The sequence below is a fragment of the Anomaloglossus baeobatrachus genome, chromosome 1 (assembly GCF_048569485.1).
Source record: "Anomaloglossus baeobatrachus isolate aAnoBae1 chromosome 1, aAnoBae1.hap1, whole genome shotgun sequence".
NCBI classification, from domain to species: domain Eukaryota; kingdom Metazoa; phylum Chordata; class Amphibia; order Anura; family Aromobatidae; genus Anomaloglossus; species Anomaloglossus baeobatrachus.
Genome location: NC_134353.1, coordinates 336,391,551 through 336,414,463, shown reverse-complemented (window position 1 = coordinate 336,414,463; position 22,913 = coordinate 336,391,551). Strand labels below are relative to the sequence as shown.

General features: G+C 42.9%; 1 protein-coding gene across 1 annotated transcript in view; it reads right to left on the bottom strand.

The window, feature by feature from the left end:
• Window positions 1–22,913, bottom strand: part of DNAH6 (dynein axonemal heavy chain 6) — a 596,499-nt gene that overhangs the window by 263,807 nt on the left and 309,779 nt on the right. The window contains exons 50-54 of the mRNA XM_075352201.1: window positions 15,101–15,268; window positions 12,547–12,782; window positions 10,555–10,816; window positions 5,657–5,780; window positions 2,742–2,938 (exon numbers count right to left, since the gene is read on the bottom strand). Of these exons, the coding sequence (XP_075208316.1) occupies window positions 2,742–2,938; window positions 5,657–5,780; window positions 10,555–10,816; window positions 12,547–12,782; window positions 15,101–15,268 (987 nt within the window). The remainder of the gene's footprint in view (window positions 1–2,741; window positions 2,939–5,656; window positions 5,781–10,554; window positions 10,817–12,546; window positions 12,783–15,100; window positions 15,269–22,913) is intronic.

The following is a 22,913-nucleotide window of genomic DNA, read 5'->3' as shown; positions in this document are numbered from 1 at the left end:
TTAAAAAGTGGCTCTTGAGGATTATGGTAAATGGCAATCATGCCCTTGATCAGTAGCTCACCCTGCGTTCCTCTTCTGGCACCTTAAGAAGTAAGCTAGTTTTACTAAGGAAAGCCACAGCCATGTAATGTAACACAAAGTCATATAAATGGCTGACCATGAAAAAAAAAAAGACCGGTTGAAGCCGGCAAGAACGGGAGCTGCTCCTACAGTGACTCTGTGAGCAGAGGGGGGTCTGATGATTGATATTTCTGTTTTAGATATATAAATGTTTAAGTAAATCAGCAGCAACGTAAATCTTTTACGACATAAAAAAAGCTGTGAATTTACCATTCAGAGATGTAATTTTATTAGTGGCTGTTCCTATGAGAAGATACAAGTACCTTGAGTACAGTACAACTAAAATCATCTCATTAGTATTTTTTTTATGTTTTCTTGATAGTGTCACATCAATTATCAAATGAGCAGAAAGTTGACAGAGTTGCAAGATTAATCTTCAAAATATCCTTGAAGTAATAAGTCACAGTGTGGCTACTATGGGCATGATAGCTTTCTCAGGTCCTGTAGTGATGTTTAACGCTTCGTGAGCTCAGCCCAAGAGTAGAAGCCACATTGCAGAACATCAGACCTAGCCTAGGGAGATTTCACTGACTAGGATGGATCTCCGGCTCACTACATGCCTCACTAGCCAAGGAGAGCAGAATGTGAATGTATTACTCATTCCAATGTGGCTGAAATACAAGGGAATATATTCACAGAAATAACTAATGCATTGTATACAATTAAATATGGTGATCCTTGCTTAAAAAGCGATATAAGTATAAACATGTACAGGTAGAAAATATAATTACATGTAACAACTCTGGATCAAGTTCATGTGATGCAATTTCCTTTTACCCAAGTAACTAAAAACGGAAATATGGCAAAAGAAACTGTGCTGGCAACTAGGCAGTCATGTAAACCTTACTTGCCACCACTCCTGCTTTTTGCAGAATCGTCCCAATAAAACGGTATGCAAAAGAGGTCAGGTTGCTGCTAACTTACACTAAACGGAGAATCTCTGTGCAATTTAGTGTGCGGAATAGGGAGGGCATAAAATATCCAGCAGGTAAAAATGTTTATGGGATTCAATAGTGGCAAAACTACTGAGTAGTCACTCTCCCTGTCTTTAAAATTAGTAGGCATGCCCTTCTATGACTGCACCTATCTGCCTTACACAGGATATTATTTTTTTTTTGGGGGGGAGGGTCCAATGAGGACATTTACGCTGAGGCTCCATGATTTATATGTATGTGTCACGCTGACTCTAGGATAGCGAGGAACCAGGGCCCTTAAGCTGTCCCTCAAGCTAGCTATTCTCAGGGATACCCCTAATGGTGGGAATGCCTGAGTCTTCTTCCTGGCCCTGCTGCTGACAAGTTCTGATCTCCCAGGGAGAGACAGGACAAGAGTGTAATGAAAGTTACAGATATAGACAGACAAGCAAAAAAAACAAAACTCTGTCACACAGCATACACACACAAATGTATAGACAATAAGAGATTCAGGAGGAAACACAAGAGAAAGAAGGAAGCTACAAAACAACATTGGCAAACTATCGCAACAAGCAAATAGCACATTTTTCACCAGAGAATCTGGAAGACCACACCTCACAGACCAACATAAAAACTATAGCTGGCATGGGTGGAAGGTTTCATCCAGCTTAAATAAAAGTGGAACAGATGTGACTGGCCTCCACACCACATGTGATAAAAGGAACCTAACAAGCAGACTAGCAAAAATTAATTCTTGCTAGCCTGCCTATGAATCAGCACACAACAGGTCGACAATCGAGTCTGCCTGTGTTGCTCTCAGACACCAGAGAAACGATTGGACAGAGTGTCAGAATCTGCAATGTTAATTAAAAAGAGACTGTGGAGGAAAGGGCACAATAGGGTCTTGCCAGGTATACAAGGGGAGAGTTGGTGACTATTGTACTCACCTATAGGGGTAGTGAAAGGGTCACCACCTAGAACAGCATGTAATGGTGGGGATAGCTGCAGCACCGGAGATTCAGTAAAGGTACGTTATTCCCATTAACAATATTTTATTAAAGATATAAAACACACCATCAGTGTAAAAATAGACCAACAGGTCACAGTGAAATAAATACAGTAAACACATGCAGAATATAAAATTCGAATTTCTGTGGGACCAGAGGGCTCAAGACTTAACTTGGAAACAGAAATACATTCAGGCAGCGCCACAAAAAGGAGGTTTTGGATGCTTGCTGTCCATGAACGTCAGCACCGGAGATTCAGGCAGATAAAAACATCAAAGGAGACCGGTTGTCATCGCCGCGCATTTCCACCGCTCAGAAGACAAACATTAAATCATCCGAGTCTTTGTTGAAAGAGCTCATACAATACAATACAAATTTGACTTGTATTAGTTCTTTCAATAAAGACTTGGATGATTTAATTTTCATCTTCTGAGTGGTGCAAAAGTGCAGGGATGACAACCGGTCTCATTTGATGTTTTAGAATCTGCAATGTGAACAGAGTCCAATGCCATGACAGTCGTCGAAGTTTGTGCAAAACTCCGCGTGACGGTATGCCCCTGATTTCTATATACTAAAATATTTCTGCTCAAATTTGCATTTGTAAATCATTTTAATGGCACATTAAAGTATATGTAACTGTTTCATTAAAGAAAATTACCTTGTTGAACCTAGTGAAAATGAGACAACAACGTATACTTACTAGTTGTCTATAGACCGCTGTGAAAGCACCAAAATAAGCAACACATGCAGCAGCGATGAAAACATTTCCAATAACATTTGAGATCTCTTCTTGAAAACTCTCAATGCTTTCCTTCCACCGAACCTGTTCATCACCTAGTGCTGCTGTCAGCTTTCCTGCCCGGTTAAGTCGAGCTTGTGTGAGGGACATGGTTTTTGCTAAAACAAAGAATAATAGCCTTTAATTTAACACACAATAGAAATGCATAACAAATGAAAACATTAAATACATAATAAAAAATATATCTTTAAATATAATTAAAATAATTTCCTCATTTTATAAATATGTATCTAAGGAAAACTACCAGGCAAAAATAAGTGCTCACTTAGCTTTGTATGTGGGTTTTTTTTCTGTATCAAAAACTTAGGGTCTGACCAGAAAATCACAACAAAAATTAAAGAGAATCTGTCACTAGGTTTTTGCTACCTCATCTGAGAGCAGCATAATGTAGGGAGAGAGACCCTGATTCCACCAATGTGTCACTTAGTTTATTGGGTGCAGCAATTGTGACACAATCAGAGTTTTTAGATGTAGCAGACCTCAGAAAGATAACTTCACCCACACAAGGTTCTCTGTGTATATTGTCTATTGACAATGAGCTGTTTATCACAGGAGGAAGTGTAGTCGGTCTAGCCAGTGCATGAGCAGTAGTCAATAATAATCTCCAGGTGATAAAACAATCTTTGAAAGTAGACAACAGCACACAGCCTAATAAGTGGCAACCAGAGCAAAAAGCTGCTGACCGATTCCGTTTAAGCACAATTTTAGCCAACTTTTTGTGCATTTGTTAATGCCTTTTGGCTGTGTTTTTTAAATGCACTTTTTGTGCTAAGCCATGTAAATGAAATTTTAGAAATCTCATTCCTTTTTATATTAGTGTAAAATACACTGTGTGTAGAATTATTAGGCAAGTTGTATTTTAGAGGATTTTTTTATTATTGATCAACAACTATGTTCTCAATCAACCCAAAAGACTCATAAATATCAAAGCTTAATATTTTTGGAAGTTTGAATGTTTTTTTTTAGATTTGGCTATCTTAGGAGGATATCTGTTTTGCAGGCAACTATTACTGTGCAGAATTATTAGGCAACTTAATAAAAACCAAAAATATTCCCATCTCACTTGTTTATTTTCACCAGGTAAACCAATATAACTGCACAAAATTTAGTAATAAACATTTCTGACATGCAAAAAACCCCCAAAAATTAGTGACCAATATAGCCATCTTTCTTTATGATGACACTCAACAGCCTACCATCCATAGATTCTGTCAGTTGCTTGATCTGCTTATGATCAACATTGCGTGCAGCGTCCCAGACACTGTTCCGAGACGTGTACTGTTTTCCCTCCCTGTAGATATTACATGTTATGAGGGACCACAGGTTCTCTATGGGGTTCAGATCGGTGAACAAGGGGGTCATGTCATTATTTTTTCATCTTTTAGACCTTTACTGGCCAGCCATGCTGTGGAGTAGTTAGATGCATGTGATGGAGCATTGTCCTGCATGAAAATCATGTTTTTCTTGAACGATACTGACTTCTTCCTGTACTACTGCTTGAAGAAGTTGTCTTCCAGAAACTGGCAGTAGGTCTGAGAGTTGAGCTTCACTCCATCCTCAACCCGAAAAGGTCCCACAAGTTCATCTTTGATGATACCATCCCATACCAGTATCCCACCTCCACCTTGCTGGCATCTGAGTCGGAGTGGAGCTCTCTGCCCTTTACTGATCCAGCCTCTGGCCCATCCATCTGGCCCATCAAGAGTCACTCTCATTTCATCAGTCCTTAAAACCTTTGAAAAATCAGTCTTAAGATATTTCTGGGCCCAGTCTTGATGTTTTATCTTATGTTTCTTGTTCAAAGGTGGTCGTTTTTTTAGCCTTCCTTACCTTGGCTATGTCCCTGAGTATGGCACACCTTGTGCTTTTTGATACTCCAGTAAGATTTCAGCTCTGAAATATGGCCAAACTGGTTGCAAATGGCATCTTAGCAGCTTCACGCTTGATTTTCCTCAATTCATGGGCAGTTATTTTGCGCTGTTTTTGCCCAACACGCTTCTTGCAACCCTGTTGGCTATTTGCCAAGAAACACTTGATTGTTCGGTGATCACGCTTCAAAAGTTTGGCAATTTTGAAGACTGCTGCATCCCTCTGCAAGACATCTCACAATTTTGGATTTTTCAGAGCCCGTCAAATCTCTCTTCTGACCCATTTTTCCAAAGGAAAGGAAGTTGCCTTATAATTAAGCACACCTTATATAGGGTGTTGATGTCATTACAGCACACCCCTCCTCATTACAGAGATGCACATCATCTGATTTACTTAATTGGTAGTTGACTCTCAAGCCTATACAACGTGGAGTAGGACAACATGTATAAAAAGTATCATGTGATCAAAATACTTATTTGCCTAATAATTCTGCACACAGTGTATTATGGTTTGTTTGTTTTTTTAAAAATGCCGAGTGTGAACAAGGCCTAAGTTTATTTTTTTTATCTTCTGATAAGACGCAAATCAGAACAGGATGACAGTTTTCCAGTTTAAAATGTTTTCATTTAATGTTTGTAAAATACCAAGACATACAACTTGCTCAGACTTTGAATTAGTAAATGGAACCTTATCTCTAGTTATCAACATTGGCCCCAGGTCCCAGCAGTTCCACTTTCAGCTTGCAGTTATCCAAGAAGAGCACGAATAAGCTATATGGACTGAATTTTGTAGTGGTATGTGAACATGAAGGTGGCTCTCCTGAATATCTGCACAATGGCATTTTCAAGGAAAATGTAAATGTGCCATGTGTCAGTGTTTTGTTGTTAACGGTGTTTCCTCAGTGGTGCAATAATGCTCAAGAACAAAATGCAAATTTCATTGCTTACCAAGAGTTTCCTTTTCTCCAAGGCTTTTATCATATTGATCTTGCAGCTGCTTAATTTGTTCTTCTACATCTTTCAATTTTCTTTGCTTCTCTCGAAGAGTAGCCATAGTAGCATCAAGCTCAGTCTAAAGAGTCAGGAAAACGATCTTGTTAGAAATGGGAACTCATAATGATGTACAGATGTGGCTGTTCTTTAACAGATAGGAAAGAAATGACCACAAAGCTAACCACTGAATGAAAATTTCCGTACATGCACATCAGTGTGGGGAATTAAAATCTCTCCACACATGGCAGATGCTAGCTATATTACATATCCAGCATCTGTGTCTAACAGAAGCAATCAGAGCTGAGCTCTAATCGCTGCTATTCACCATTTAAGTGCTGCTGTCATCTCTGACAGCAGCATATAAATGGAAGACAGTGGTGCTAGTGCATAGCAGCACACTGAATGTTAAAATGAGTGGTGCCATTCAAGACTACAACTCTTCACGTTGTTGGAAAAATAAAAAAGCTGTGACTCTTGGAAGAAAATGAGAAAAAGACAAATATAAAAAATTAAAAGTGGCTTCGTGTTTAATGTAGACCTCTCCCCAGTTTGACCATTTTAATCTGGCGTACTTTTTAATTTTTAATGTCTCATCTCCGTTGCGAATATATTAGATTGTAAATTTTAGGTTACGCTTTATGTTAAGTCTAAGGTATTCAGCTAATCAGTAAGATCAGACATGTCTAAGGCCTCTTTCACACGTTCGTGAAAATCACACACGTTTTTCACGGACGTGTCAAAGATGCGTATTGCCCTGCGTGAGCCATGTTTATTGCACACGTGTGTTCTCCGTGTGTTATCCGTGATAACACACAGAGAACGGGAACTTTCTACTCACCTGTTCTTGGCGTCGCTGTCCGTGGTGCTATTCTTCAGTCTCCGCTTCCTACCAACTCCCTGCTGCTGCTGCTTCCGGCCGCAGTGAAGTGAATATTCAATGAGCATAATGAGTGGCGGTCAGAAGCAAGTGGCAGCAGCGGAAGAGACAGGAGGGCTGGAGAAGGTGAGTAAAGTTTTTTTTTTTTCTCAAACACGTGTGTTTTCTCTGGCGCGTGTCACACGGAACCCCTCCGTGTGGTCCGTTTGCGTTCCGTGTGACACCCGTGATGCCGAAGAAAAACGGACATGTTGACGTGTGGAGCACACGGACACACGTATGCTCCACACATACACACGGTCCATGGCAGAACACGCACGTGAGGGCAGACCCATTGATTTTTATGGGTCTCTGGTACATGAGGAAACTGACCAAACACGTACCGGAGACACGGACGTGTGAAAGAGGCCTTACACAGGAGAAAACCTGCTCTGAGCTATTGTGTTCTTTTAACCCCAGTATGTTGCTGTCAGCTTATGATTGGTCACCATCATGCGGGGAAAGAAGTACACGCCCCCAGAGACATATTGTGGTAACACCCAATTCAATTATAATAAACTATAATCTAAACTTTACAAACTAATATCTTGTCAATAGAGAGCAGAAATGAAAAAAAATGTTTATTCAGCTCTGCAGCCACTATTCAATGATGTAGTCAGCTTCACAAGCACAAAGTGGTGAAAGATCCCCTATAAGTGGTTAAGTTGAAACAACAAAACCATTACATTTGTATGGATACAGTGGCATGCAAAAGTTTGTGCACCTCTAGTCAATATTACTGTTATTGTGAAGCAAGTTAAAGATTAAGTGATCTTTAAAAGATATAACGTTATAGATGACACATTTCCCTTGTATTTTAGGCAAAAAAATATATATATTTTCATATTTTACAGTTTTAAATTCACAAAAAAGGAAACTGGATCAATGCAAAAGTTTGAGCACCCTGCATGGTTAGTACCTATTAGCACCCCCTTTGGCAAGTATGACATTAATATTTCAATTTTTGATTGAGGGACTTTCATCCATTCTTCTTTGGAAAAGTCTTCCAGTTTTGTGAGATTCCTGGGTCGTCTTGCATCCACTAGTCTTTTGAGGCCTAGCCACAGATTTTCAATGATTTTCAGATCAGTGGACTATGAGGGCCATTGTACAACCTTCAGCTTGCGCCTTTTGAGGTAGTCTATTGTGAATTTTGAAGTGTGTTTAGGATTATTATTCATTTGTAGAAGCCATCCTCTTTTCAACTTCAGCTTTTTTATAGATAGTGTTACGTATGCATCAAGAATGTTTTGAAATTTCATTGAATCTATTCTTCCCTCTATCCGTGAAATGTTCCCTGTGCCATTGGCTCCAACACAACCCCAAAGCATGAATCATCCACCCCCATGCTTAATGGCTGTCGAGATATTCTTTTCAGGCTTGTTTAGATGATGTTTTGCATACTGCTGAATTTTATGAGTGAGGACTCAGGAGAGTTTTTTGTCTGATGACTTTTCAATGAAGGTCATATTTGTGCAGATGTCTCTGCTCAGTAGAACAATGTGCCACATCTCCAGAGTCTGCTAAATCTTCCCGAAGGTCTTTTGAAGTCAAATGGGAGTTCTGATTTGCCTCTCTAGCAATCCTACGAACAACTCTCACAGAATTTTGTTTGATCTTTTAGACCTTTTCTTGACCTCCACTGTTCCTGTTAACCACCATTTCTTAATTACATCAAACTGAGGAAAGTGCAACTTGAAAACTCTTTGCTATCTTCTTATAGTCTTCTCCTGCTTTATGGTCCTCCACCATTTTCATTTTCAGAGTGCTAGGCAGCTATTTAGAAGAAACCATGGCTTCTGTTTTTTGTCACAAGGTTAGAGGAGGCTGAGTTTTTATAAAGCAGTGAAATTTGCATCAAGTGGCTATTCCTTATATTGATAGTGAACAAGCCATAACCTTAACAGACTAATTAAGGTCTGAACCCTTGGTTAGAGTTATCTAAGTTATCTGAGCACCTAAATCTTCAAGGGTGTCTAATTTTTTTTTAAATGTAAAAGATTATTTTTTTTTTTGCAGAAAATATAAAGGAAATGTATCATCTTTTATTTTATGCATTTTGAGATCAGTTCATCTTCAACTTGCTTAACTGTTCACAATAACAGTAATTTTGACCAGGGATGCCCAAACGTTTGCATGTAATTGTAGGTGTGCAATTACACCCTACCACAACAGAAATATCTTTCTGTATTGTAATGACTGTCATTTAAAGAACTCATCTGTATGTAATTATTCTTCTGACTATCTGTGTGGGAAGAACATACAATCTAGTATGATTTTAAAACAACATATAAACAAAGCTGAAAAATTATGTGTTCAAATAGGTTTAGGTACTAGAAAAAAAAAATCACAACTCAATATTTAAAGCGTAACTGTAGTTTTAATCTCTGATTCGATTCTATGAAGGGCTGCTGATAAGTTTTTGGCTTTGTGATCTTTTTTGTTTCTATGGTAATGAATGTTACATCACATGAAAGCCTTATGTGTCTAATATATGTTTTCAAAATTTTGTTTTCGTTGCTTCGTTGCGTTCTACACACGTGGGAAAACAAAATGGCAGAGTCTAATCAGAGTCTAGGGATCAATGCCCTTCATATTCCACATTTAAAAACTGGGTTGCCAAATTTAAAATGGACCACTTCAGCACCAATGATGAGGAACGTTCTGGACGACCAAGAGTTGTTGTTGTTCCGGTGATCGTCAATGCTGTGCATAACCTCATACTGGAGAATCGACGAATTTCAGCTAAAGCAATAGCAGACATCATGGGGATTATCCGTGAACGTGCTTGTGTCATTATCCATAAACATTTGGACATGAATAAGCTATCTGCAAAGTAGGCACCCAAATGTTTGACAACAGATCAGAAAAGCATGTGATTTAAAACTTCCCGGTCCATTTGTCAGCATTTCCAGACTCATAAGAACTTCCTAGATCGAATGGTCACTATGGATGAGACCCTGAAAACAAGAATCAATCAAAAGAGTGGAGGCACAGTGGTTCTTCACATCCAAAGAATTTCAGGGTGCAAAAATCAGCCACTAAGGTCTGTGTTCTGGGATAAGGAGGGCATGCTGCTAGTGGACTACCTTCAAAAGAGTTCCACCATTAATGCAAGGTATTACATTGAACTTTTGGATCAGTTGAAGGCAGCTCTGAAGGCCAAAAGGCGCGGCAAGCTGTCCAAAGGAATCTTGTTCCTGCAAGACAACACCTCTGCTCACACTGCGCATGTGACCACGGCAAAACTGGCAGAGATGGGCTTCCAGCTGGTTGACCACCCACCTTTTTCACCAGATCTAGCTCCCTCCGACAATCATCTGTTTTAAACCTGAAGAAACACCATAAGAGTACCAAATTTCACACCATTTCTGATGCCATGGATGCTACAGATGCCTGGTTTGAGGCACAACCGAAATCCTTCTTTTTGCTAGGCTTACAGAACTTGGAACACCGATGTAAGAAGTGTGTTGACATCAGTGGAGTATGTGGAATAAATGTGAAGTTTCATCATCCTATCTCGTTTCTTTCTGGGTAAAGCCAAAGACTTATCAGCAGCCCCTCGTATGTAGATAAAGGAGGGAGGAGGGGTGGAGTTCTGCCTCTAGCACCAGCGTCTGCCTCTAGCTTCTCTCTCCTCCCATCATCATAGAATCTCAACAGTAACAACTGCCATTTCTTATCTCAGTAATGGGAAAATCTTCACTGAATACAGATTTTACCTCAGAATTGAGAATTTTGATAATTACTGATCACTTCTGACAGAGAAAGAAGAAAATTTGTCTGATAATATATATTACAAAGTTGCATATTTTCATTTTTACTATTGATTTATGTAATAAAAATGAAAATAACAATTTACATTTTAAATTACATTTTAGAAAATAACTTTATACAAATTTATACAGTCCTATAGACCACGCATCACCGATACTACCTGTGCAGCTGCCAGTTTTTGTTTCTTCGGTTCAACTTCTTTTAACACTCTGGAATACAGATCCATGGCTCTAACCCACATACACATGGACCGGCATGCTTTAGACACTTTTTCCACCTTCTCTGGTATAAAATTAGGATTAGAAATATATTTCTGCAGTTTTAGCAAAATTTGAGGTTTTATGTTTTCTTTATCATATTCCATAAGCCTTCTTAGGAAATTGGAATCTCCAAGCAGTTGTTTTGCAGTGGTCCAATCTGGCCTAAATGATATAATATATATTTAGGAAAACAACACTTGACATTTAACAAATAAATACAATTGCCCAAGTACATTGTGGTGAAATATTTTAAATTCACACATTCACAAAAAAAGGCTAAAATGATGTCCTGATGGGTCAGTAAAACAATAGTTATCACGTAGGCATTAATGCGGTATACCATGTTTGCACCGAAAATAAGCCCTACCGTGATTTTACAGGATTTTTGGAATATGCTTGAAATATAAGCCCTACTCAAAAAAACAAGTCCTACGTGCAGTCAGGGCTGGCGTTAGGGGAAATCAACCTGCATATTTTTTCATGGCCTCCACTCTCTTAGGGGCCCCAATGTTTGCATTCTGAGGTTAAGATTGCTTAAGGACCTTTGGTGACTTCAGTCATGTGACCAAAGGTCTCTTAATCGCAGGAGTCTAAAGCTGAAGAGGAGACAGGCTGGTATGTATGTGCACTGCAGTGTGTGTCTGTGTAGATACATATGGATAGCAAGATGGCGGTCAGATAGGAGCGCTAGGAAGCAGGAGGACTAGGTGAGTAAAATTTATAAACAAACCTTTTATTTGAAAACCCTCTAACGGCTATTATGAGTTTCAACAGCTGATTGCTGTCTTCATCAGGTGTTGAAACGCGTAGTAGCCGTGAGAGGGTTTTCAAATAAAAAGTTTGTTTATAAATTTTACTCACCTAGTCCTCCTGCTTCCTAGCGCTCCTATCTGACCGCCATCTTGCTATCCACTTGTACTATCCCTGTGAGGAATCAACGGCAGGAGCAGCTCTGGAAGCGGAGGCTCATACACCAGTCACCAGGACCTACGGTTGCTGGGTTACCAGGCTTCCTCTGGCCGGCATAGGACCTGCAGTGATGCACTTCCGGTTGTGTGCGCTCATGTGACCTACCTGGAAGAATTCGTTCCACACTGGTTCCTGGCTCTGTACATAGGTCCAGTCTCCAGTGATCTCCCTGTTGACTATTCTTCGCTTTAACCAGGGTTGTGCAAGGGTGCACAACCCCATCAGGTGAACAGCCTCCGTGTAATAACAAATCCCACCCTCACCACTGGGTGTTACACAACGCATCTCTTTCTCTCTCCTTTTATCATATATGTGTAGATACATAAACAGATAGACAGACAGACAAACAGAAAGACAGACAGACCGATAGATAGATAGATAGATAGATAGATAGATAGATGGATAGATACACAAACATGTGCTACACACATGGCTTGAAGAGTTATGTTGCTATTCCAGAATGCAATATGACTATATTTGAATAGATATTGAATTTTTTTTTTGTTCAAGAATAAATGTGGATTGCTGTTTATGGAAAAAAATAATACATCCCATGAAAATAAGCCCTAGACCATCTCTCGTTGCAATAAATAATATTAGACCGTCTTATTGTCGGAGAAACGCGGTATTACACGAATATGATTAATTGGGCATTTAATGATGAACCATTGTTTTTGAACTGAATATAAAATCTACTAAATGTAGAACCATTCAACCTTCATTGAGGTTAAAAGGGGTATTAATGGGGGGCCGTATAATGTAATGTTTGGATATTTTCTACCAGTTATTGGAGGAACCCTATCATATAAAATGAAAAATTCCCAATAATGTATTTGAAAATTAGTTTTCCAGTCATGTAAGATGCTGTCAGAATATTCTTGAGTGCTTCATACTTTATCCACACAAAATTGCACATTACTTACTTTGAATTTAATAGAATACATATGGCTTCCATAACAGTCATGACCATATCTGGCGGGTTAGTGAATACTCTAATTTCTGATATATCTGCTTTGTCCAAGGAGTCCAATGCTTTATTTGCGGCATCTAAAGCAGGCATTGCCTCATCAAGGTCCCTTTGTGCATCATCAGCTATCGCCTGAGTTTCCTCTGCTTTAACTTTTGCGATGGCCTCATCCTCTTTCACAATGCGTCGCACCTGCCATAACAGAGTCCGCAGAATTGTATAGAATCCAACAAAAATCGAATTATAACACATAGATCTAAAATAATATGTCCGGTCCAGTACAACGAAGAACAAAACATATTATTCTAATAGTGTTTCTGATGCTGTTTATAAAACTTCCATATGAAAACTAAAGAAAAAATGCTTTGTGGATAGAAGGAAAGGGGCGTATGAAGTATAGATGTGATATACATGCAGAATGCAAAGTCTCCCAGAAAACAGATGAATTTATTTATCCAAAGGCAGCGCAGCATATGTCCTGAAAACAATTTGCATTTTCTTCTTGAAGATAATATAATGTGAAAGCTTCCAAAGCAAAAATAATATTATGTAAATAACAATATTGAGTGAGGTGAATGTGCAGCGCATTTAATGGAACTGTAGACGTTACTGACAGCCCCCATAATATGACTTGGGTGTCCGATAATTAGGCAGCTGCACAAATGAAAGCATCTGATTTATGATTGTGGAATAAAAAAGGAATATTCAGATGGTGTGGTCGTGTGTTGTTAGAGGGAATTTGTTAGCATGATTTTACGCCATAAACTATTTATAAGGGTGAAATATTGTGTGTAAAATCGCAATATCACGTGAAACAGAGCGATATTCACAATGGGTAATAGCTGATCGTGATCGTAATATTGTTCGATTCTCGCGAAACCAGATCTTTCAAAGTGCTTAAAAATTATCGTTTGTCGGCATAAAATTTCACCGTGTAATAAGTCGCTAACACCTGATCCCGAGGTGTAATCAGTGTCGGACTGGCTACCAGAGAAACCACGACTAATACCAGTCCTGACTGCGGTTACCTGCATTGAACTCCGGAGCTCTCACCTGAGCTGTCACCTGAGCTCCGGAGTGCAGCCCGGCCTGTCCGCAGCTGTCATGAACTGAACAGCAATCACCGGGGAATCAGTTGGCGCTCACAGTTCAGTCCTGGAAACCCACTGCTCAGTCCAGGCTGCAGTCCGGAGCTCAGGTGAGCGCTCCGAAATTCAATCCATGTAAGTGCATCTAGGACTGGTATTACTGGCGATTTCTCCGGTAGCCAGTCCGACATGGTGTAATTCATGCTTTTATGAACGACTAGTGATTTTCCAGGACCGCAACAGCAATTGCACAATTCTGTAATTATGAGCTTGTACGCATGATAAGTATTCGCTTGTCAATTGCCATCGTTAAAAAAAAAAAAAAAATCCTGTTTAATAGTTCTCATACACTTTCCAAGCCCAGTCTGTTCCTCCATTACTGAGAATCTAGCATTTCAATTGATATACAAATGAGGCTGAAGAGCTGTATAAAGATCAGAAGCCTCTATGCCAGGGTTCCCCAACTCCAGTCCTCGAGGGCCGCCAACAGTGCATGTTTTCAGGATTTCCTTAGCATTGCATGGGTGTTGGAACCAGCACCTGTGCAGGTGATTAAATTATCACATGTGCAATACTAAGGAAATCCTGAAAACATGCACTGTTTGTGGCCCTCGAGGACTGGAATGGGGACCCATGCTCTATGCCTTCCGCTCTATTCCCCACCCATCACCACCTCCTCCTGCCTGACCGGCAACTTATTTGCCTGAAGTCATACAACATAGAGGCTCTCAGTCAAACAGAAGGCGGTGCTAGGCGGGGATTAGACCTGGAGTGACGGAGGCTTTAGATTTACAAATAGCTCCACAGCCTTTTTTGCATAATGATTAAAACGCTGATTTCTCAGTGATGGAGGAATGGACTGACCATGTAAAGGTACATTTGTCTTTCAAAGAGATACATGGACATATAAGTAGTTTGTGGAAGGAAATCTTGCTAACAGATTCCCTTTAAAATTGCCTCCGCATCACATCAGAAAAGCTGCATGTGTTTTTGCTGTGATTGTTGTTTTTAAAGGGAATTTGTCAGCAGGATCTGACCTACCCAAACTATTTACAAGTACATGTAACTCTTTCAAAGACAAGTCCAACAATACCTTTACATGACCAGTCCACTCCTCCATTACTGAGAAATCAGTGTTTGGATCGATATGTAAATGGTTTTGGTAGATCTGAATTATCACATCACCAACACAGTTCTAAAATTATTTTTTGGCATGTAGCTTAATAAGTAAGACAATAAAATAAACTTTTAGATGTGGTTTTGGGAGAAAAACAGTTCACAGGTCATTTAAAGGGCAGGAAAAGTTGGACTAACAAAGTACAGTATGTTCAAATAGTCGGACACTAATCCAAATAATCAGAGCTTCCACGTGGAATTATAACATGGGAGCCATGTGCTTCCATGTTATGAAGAATCGCTTACCTGATCTGCATTTTCCTGATCTACTGACAATTTTTCCATTAAGGCATCCACATCAATAGACTTCTGTTTCAGCACTGGCTCTAATGCAGACAGTTCAATCTTCATTTTATCAACAAGCTGGTTAGTCTCCAGTAACTTGCTTAACCCATTCTTTACACGGTCCCGAGCCTAAGGTACAGCAAAAAAAAATTGCTATTTAGGAATAACATATAAGCAATAGAAGACATCGGATTGCTAAACATAGCAGTAAATAATTGAAGCAAAATAAAGGGGTATTGACATGAATTCATAATAGATGTGGAAAGTGGGGGAGTGAGGAGCACTCAGCACAGCAAGAGACTAGGCAGACACATGTAGATTGAGCTGCAGCTTTCAGTAAATGTATTTCATGTCAGTGCTGGATTCACAGCCACAGAGCTCATTGTCTTCGCTGCTTCCACTTCAGAACAGGAATAAATCTCTCTGTGTGCATGGAAGACATCAAAGCTGCTCGCTGACACTCACTAGCTCAGAGACAACTGCAAATCAAATGTTAGATCAGCAGAGGGGAAAACCTGTGAATTGCAGGACATAAGTCATAATAGCCAGAAATAGTGTTATTGTTTATGTATATAATTCTAAACTTTTTTTAGCTCTCAAACTAAAAGCTATATGTCGCGGGCGGGGAGGATGCCATCACTGCTGCGCTCTCACTAACGCTCGGGTCCGGCGCTGCTACGGCTCCTTGGTGGATCGAGCGGTGGGCCGGATACGGGGACTCGAGCGGCGCTCCTCGCCCGTGAGTGAAAGGGGTGGTTGGTTTGGGGGATTTAGTTCGTGACGCCACCCACGGGTCGTGGTGAAGATGGGCACCACCGCTGCTGGTGACGGGGATCCCGGGAGCAATGGTAGGGAGCAGCTGGGATGTTGTTTTCCCCCTCCGTGGGTAGGGGTCGGTGGTCCCGGGGCCCGATGATGTGGTGACGGGGAGGCAGGGTCGGTGAGGTGCTAGGGTTGCAGGGACAGCGTGGCGCGGTGCCGGATGGCACGGGTGTACTCACTCAGCAAGAAAGGTACAAAGTCCTCGGTAAACCAAACGGCTGGATGGACGGGTACCGCAGCCGGCTGCAGTGCTTCTCCCCGGACAGGTGATGGCGGCTGTCTTTCCCTGCACCTTAATGTTCTCTTTCTGACTACTATGGATTCCCAACGGTAGTCCGCTCCCCGGTGTATGGGTACCGGAGGAGCCCGTTTGCACGCAGACGCTGGCCCTTGGGTCTCTAGCCTTAGGCGGTAGCTGTATACCCTCACGGTGTGGGCTGTTGCCTTCAATCGGGACTTTTGCTGTTGTGAAACCCCTGGAGTTCCAGTCACATTCGGATCTGACTATTGTCGGCGGCTCCAAGCCTGGTCGGGGTCCGATGGCCCTGCCTGTGTGTGCTGGCTTCGCTTCGCTCCCCGGTCGGTACCGGCGGGCTGTCGCCCGTCCCCGGTCCTACGGTTCCGCGTTGCTCCACCACTCCTGCAGACGGCCACCACCGTCTGCCAACCTTGCTGTTAGTGCCTGGGCCACAAACCCAGACACCCAAGTGCTTGCTCCTCTCACTTCGAACTCTCCAACTAAACTGTCACTTTTCCCGCCTCCAGGCCTGTGAACTCCTCGGTGGGTGGGGCCAACCACTTGGCTCCGCCCCACCTGGTGTGGACATCAGACACTGGAGGGAGGCAACAAGGATTTTGTGTTTGGCTGGTGTCCCTGTCTAATGGGGTGGGGTGTTTGTGTGTTATCTGTGACAACCTGGCTAGGCCAGGGCGCCACATATATACCAAATGATTAGTGTACTACTTAGTAAAAAATGACACATGGTAGTGGTACCTTGAGTTAATAAAAAGTTGCACTAAGTTTCAAAGTGCACATTCCATTAATTCATTAATTTTAAGAGGTTTTCAATATACTTTAAGCTTTATGCTGGATGTGAGACCTGTGAATGCAGAAAGCTTATATTCTCAGTGTACATTGCTCTATTTCTGTACTTTTTTCCCTTTCTGAAGATACTGATACAGCCCCTGAGGGATCTCCTCGTCCTTCTGTAGGCAAAGGTAATGCTGATATGTGTTATCCCCCATTTTGTTTGTTACCCTCTGTTGTAGGCTACGTTCTGTGTGATTTTCTCCACTCTTCTTGTACACATTTCCTGTACATAATCCTACTCTTTACTTATCCATGCTCCTATCTCCCTAGGTCCCTGATCACACTTTCAGGATTTTGTAAAGATTAAGTTAAAGATTCTGTTCCATATTTTATCGATATTCCACTTCCACTGCACTTAGCCTAGTACATGTCAAGAGCTTTTCCCAATGTATACTGAAACACAGATTGTGAAAACTGAGACACACCAAAAATGGATCCACCACACCAAAAATGAAAGATCCATTTTAAAGCTACAAAAAATAAAAGGAATGTTTGAATGAGGCCTAGTAAATGTATATGGTTTAGTGGCAAAATGACGTGGCACAGGATCAGTGTCAATGCCAAAAAATAAGCAACATTTGGAATATTAAACATGTTTTGTATAGACCCTGATGGAAACCACATCCAGAATCTCCTGTAACGGGTAAGTACATTATTCATACACTATACAAAATGCTCTACAACCACAGAAGAGAAACAGGGGACTTTTTTCTGTATAATGATTATGAAGTGTTTACTGAGAGTGTTAGGCAGACAGGAATAAGTCCAGGCAAAGAAGAAAATGAGTGGCACTCACCGTAGCGTAAAATCCAAATTTATTTCAATGTATGCATAAAAACATGCGTGTCGGTGGCCGAATGCAGGCACTCAGGAGGACAACAGCCAATTTGCATCCAAGGATCCATAGAAGCGAGGTTTGTGTGAAGCGGCCGTCATTCTCCATGTTGTCTGCATCTGGCTGTGGACCTGTATGTTTTTATGCATACATTGAAATAAATTTGGATTTTACGCTACAGTAGGTGCCTCTCTTTTTCTTCTTTGCCTGGACGTATACTTGGACTCCTTGTCTGTTGAGAGCAAGCACTATCACACAGCGTCACCCAGGAGTATCCGACTTTATTATTCCACTCACAGCAGAGGACCATGTAATATCGGTGGTGCGGGACCTGCTTTTTCTATTTAGGCAGACAGGAAAACTCTAGTCACTTTGCCCAGACCTGACTCATCTCTATGATAGGCCTAAAGGCTAGTGATGAGTGAGTACTAAAAAGCTCGGGTGCTCGAAGCTCGGGCCGAGCCTCCCAAGATACTCGTGTACTCGGGCCGAGCAACGAGCCCAATGTTATCCTATGGGAGACCCGAGTATTTTTGTGAAATGACCCCCCGGCAGCATGGAGAAACCCTAAAAATGTCACAAAAGTCTCAGAAGAGTGCTCAAATGACATGGCAACAGCATGGGGAAGACCCCTTGAAGCATTTATCACTGAAAAGTCACAGCTGTGAACAATTTTGTCCGCGTTTTACGCCATTTTTACGGACTCACCAGAAAACCTTCCAAAATGACCCCAAAATGATTTTTCATGGCGCAAATGTTAAGGGCACATACCCAATAGTGAGATAGAGCTGGTGTATGTTACTTTTTGAGATTAATACATGAAAGATTTTACGTGAAAACATTGTGTGGCACTCCGATGTCCCTGAGAAGAGACGTACATGAAGGCCTCTTGAGTCTAATGTGCCCATTTTGAGGAAGTGAGTCTTTGTAGTATTTTCCTTTGCCAGGGCAGTCCAAAATTGTGAGGTTCACCAATGCCCCTGCATACAGACGTGCATGAGGGCCTGTAAACCTGAAGTGCCCATTGGAAGGAAGTGGGTCTATTGTAGTATAGCCCTTAGGCAGGGCAGCCAAAAATTGGGAGGCTCCACGTTGTCCCTGGGTAGAGACGTGCATGAGGGCCTTTAAACCTGAAGTGCCCATTGTAAGGAAGTGGGTCTATTTCAGTATAGCCCTTTGCCAGGGCAGCCAAAAATTGGGAGGCTCCACATTGTCCCTGGGTAGAGACGTGCATGAGGGCCTCAAAACATTAAGTGTCCATTTTAAGGAAGTGGGTGTATTATAGTATAGCCCTTAGGCAGGGCAGCCAAAAATTGGGAGGCTCCACGTTGTCCCTGGGTAGAGACGTGCATGAGGGCCTCAAAACATTAAGTGTCCATTTTAAGGAAGTGGGTGTATTATAGTATAGCCCTTAGGCAGGGCAGCCAAAAATTGGGAGGCTCCACGTTGTCCCTGGGTAGAGACGTGCATGAGGGCCTCAAAACATTAAGTGTCCATTTTAAGGAAGTGGGTGTATTATAGTATAGCCCTTAGGCAGGGCAGCCAAAAATTGGGAGGCTCCACATTGTCCCTGGGTAGAGACGTGCATGAGGGCCTCAAAACATTAAGTGTCCATTTTAAGGAAGTGGGTGTATTATAGTATAGCCCTTAGGCAGGGCAGCCAAAAATTGGGAGGCTCCACGTTGTCCCTGGGTAGAGACGTGCATGAGGGCCTCAAAACATTAAGTGTCCATTTTAAGGAAGTGGGTGTATTATAGTATAGCCCTTAGGCAGGGCAGCCAAAAATTGGGAGGCTCCACGTTGTCCCTGGGTAGAGACGTGCATGAGGGCCTCAAAACATTAAGTGTCCATTTTAAGGAAGTGGGTGTATTATAGTATAGCCCTTAGGCAGGGCAGCCAAAAATTGGGAGGCTCCACGTTGTCCCTGGGTAGAGACGTGCATGAGGGCCTCAAAACATTGTTCCCATTGCAAAGGAGCGGGTCTCCTGTCGTTGTAATGTCCATTCTGCAAAGAATGGGCGAAAAAATTTACCACTGGGGGTATACCTGAAACAAAGGCCTAAGTATTGCAATTTGTAACGGTCATCATCATGGTGGCGCATGAGGAGAAGGAGGAGGAGTCCAGCGATTATCCAAAGTCCAGAAGTGTGTACCCATGGGTGAGTGGAGGTACATGGCAAACTTTAAATTCCGCTCTCATTTGCTGGTGGTGTGGTGAAGTCTGGCCCAATCCAACCCTTGTTCATCTTGATCAGAGTCAGCCTGTCAGCATTTTCAGTTGACAGGCGGGTGCGTTTATCTGTAATGATTCCACCTGCGGCACTAAAAACACGCTCTGACAAAACGCTAGCAGCAGGGCAGGCCAGGACTTCCAAGGCGTAGAGAGCCAATTCATGCCACGTGTCCAGCTTGGATACCCAATAATTATAAGGCACAGAGGAATGTCGGAGTACTGTTGTTCGATCTGCAAGGTACTCCTTCAGCATCTGGGCAAACTTAGGATTTCTTGTGGCACTACCCCGCACCTCAGGGGCTGTGGTACGTGAGGGGCTGAGAAAACTGTCCCACATCTTAAAGACTGTTCCCCTACCTCTGGCGGATTGGACTTGTGCCTCTCTCGGCTGTACGCCTCGGTTGTCCACTGATTCATGACCTATGCCGCTAGCGTTTTGTGAGGGGAATGCTTTGCCTACTTCCGTGAGTATGGCCTTCCGAAACTGCTGCATTTTGGTTGACCTCTCCTCCACGGGAATAAGAGACAAAAAGTTCTCCTTGTAGCGTGGGTCTAACAGTGTTACCAACCAGTAATGATTGTCGGCCAAGATGTTCTTAACGCGAGGGTCACGAGACAGGCAGCTTACCATAAAGTCAGCCATGTGCGCCAGACTCTTAACAGCCAGGACTTCAGTAGCCTGACCAACAAGATGACTGAACATGCTGTCCTCCTCCTCCTCCTCCTCCTCCTCCTCCTCCTCATCTACCCTGTCCTCTGGCCAGCCACGCTGAACCGAGGATATGACTGGTGTGCATGTCATATCCTCAATTTGGCCGGAGAGTTGCTCCATGTCTTCATCCTCCTCCTCGTCATAGTCCTCCACTGCACGTTGTGATGAGACGAGGCTGGGCTGTGTGTTATCACCCACACCCACTACTGTTTCTTGCTGCAACTCATCGCGCTCCGCCTGCAATGCATCATGTTTGTTTTTCAGCAGAGACCGTTTTAGAAGGCAGAGTAGCGGTATGGTGACGCTAATAATGGCGTCATCACCACTCACCATCTTGGTGGAGTCCTCAAAGTTTTGGAGGATGGTACATAGGTCTGACATCCATCTCCACTCCTCAGGTGTTATGTGTGGAGTTTGACCCATTTCCCGACGGCTTAGGTGATGCAGGTACTCAACAACTGCCCTCTTCTGCTCACATATCCTGACCAACATGTGCAGAGTTGAATTCCAACGCGTGGGGACATCACACACCAGTCTGTGAGCCGAAAGATGCAAACGGCGCTGAAAGCCGGCAAGGCCGGCTGAAGCAGTAGGTGACTTTCGAAAATGTGCAGACAGGCGGCGAACTTTTACCAGTAGATCAGACAGCTCTGGGTATGACTTTATAAACCGCTGAACCACGAGGTTGAGCACATGGGCCACGCATGGAACATGTGTCAGCTGGCCTCGCCTCAAAGCCGCCACCAGGTTCCGGCCATTGTCACACACGACCTTTCCTGGCTTTAGGTTCAGAGGTGTGAGCCAGTGATCTGCCTGCTGTTTCAGAGCTGTCCACAGCTCTTCTGCATTGTGGGGTTTGTCACCTATGCAGATTAGCTTCAGCACAGCCTGTTGCCGCTTCGCCGAGGCAGTGCTGCAGTGCTTCCAGCTTGTGACTGGTGTGGAGGGCACAGTGGATGAGGATGCGCAGGAGGAGGAGGAGGCTGAAGAGCATGACATTCCGGAGCTGTAGAGTGTGGGTGAAACACTGACTGAGGTAGGGCCTGCAAACCTTGGTGTGGGAAGGACGTGTTCCGTCCCTCGCTCAGACTGGGTCCCAGCTTCCACAATATTAACCCAGTGTGCCGTCAACGAGATGTAGCGGCCTTGCCCACAAGCACTTGTCCACGTGTCTGTGGTTAGGTGGACCTTGGGTGAAACAGCGTTGTTCAGGGCACGTGTGATGTTTTGTGACACGTGGTTATGCAACGCGGGGATGGCACACCGGGAGAAATAGTGGCGGCTGGGGACCGAGTAACGTGGGACAGCTGCCGCCATCAGGTCACGGAATGCTTCAGTCTCCACCAGCCTAAAAGGCAACATTTCCAGCGCAAGCAGTCGCGAAATGTTAGCATTTAGAACTGTGGCATGTGGGGTGTTGGCAGTGTATTTGCGCCTGCGTTCAAAGGTTTGCTGAATGGATAACTGAACGCTGCGCTGGGACAAGGACGTGCTTGATGATGGTGTTCTTTCTGCGTAGGCAACTGCAGGTGCAGGAGTGGAGGAGGCTTGTTCGCAGGCAGCATGGACAGAGGATTGGCTCGCATGCACAACCAGCGAAGACGTAGCAGTGACATCAGCAAGCACTGCTCCTCGACTCTGTTGTACTTCCCACAAAGTCGGGTGCTTGGCTGACATGTGCCTGATCATGCTGGTGGTGGTCAGGCTGCTAGTTTTGGTACCCCTGCTGATGCTGGCACGGCAGGTGTTGCAAATGGCCATTTTTGAATCATCTGGATCCAACTTAAAAAACTGCCAGACTCGGGAAGACCTAACATTTGTACAGGCACCTTGTGTCGTCGTGTTGTTCTGGGGAACGGTTGCCTGACTTCTGCCTGGGGCCACCACCCTGCTTCTTACTGCCTGTTGTGATGCTACGCCTCCCTCCCCCTGTGCACTGCTGTCCTCGCTCTGCATATCCTCCTGCCAGGTTGGGTCAGTTACTGGATCATCCACCACGTCGTCTTCCTCTTCCGCACCCTGCTCCTCCTCCTGACTTGTTGACAATTGTGTCTCATCATCGTCCACCACTTTTTGAGACAC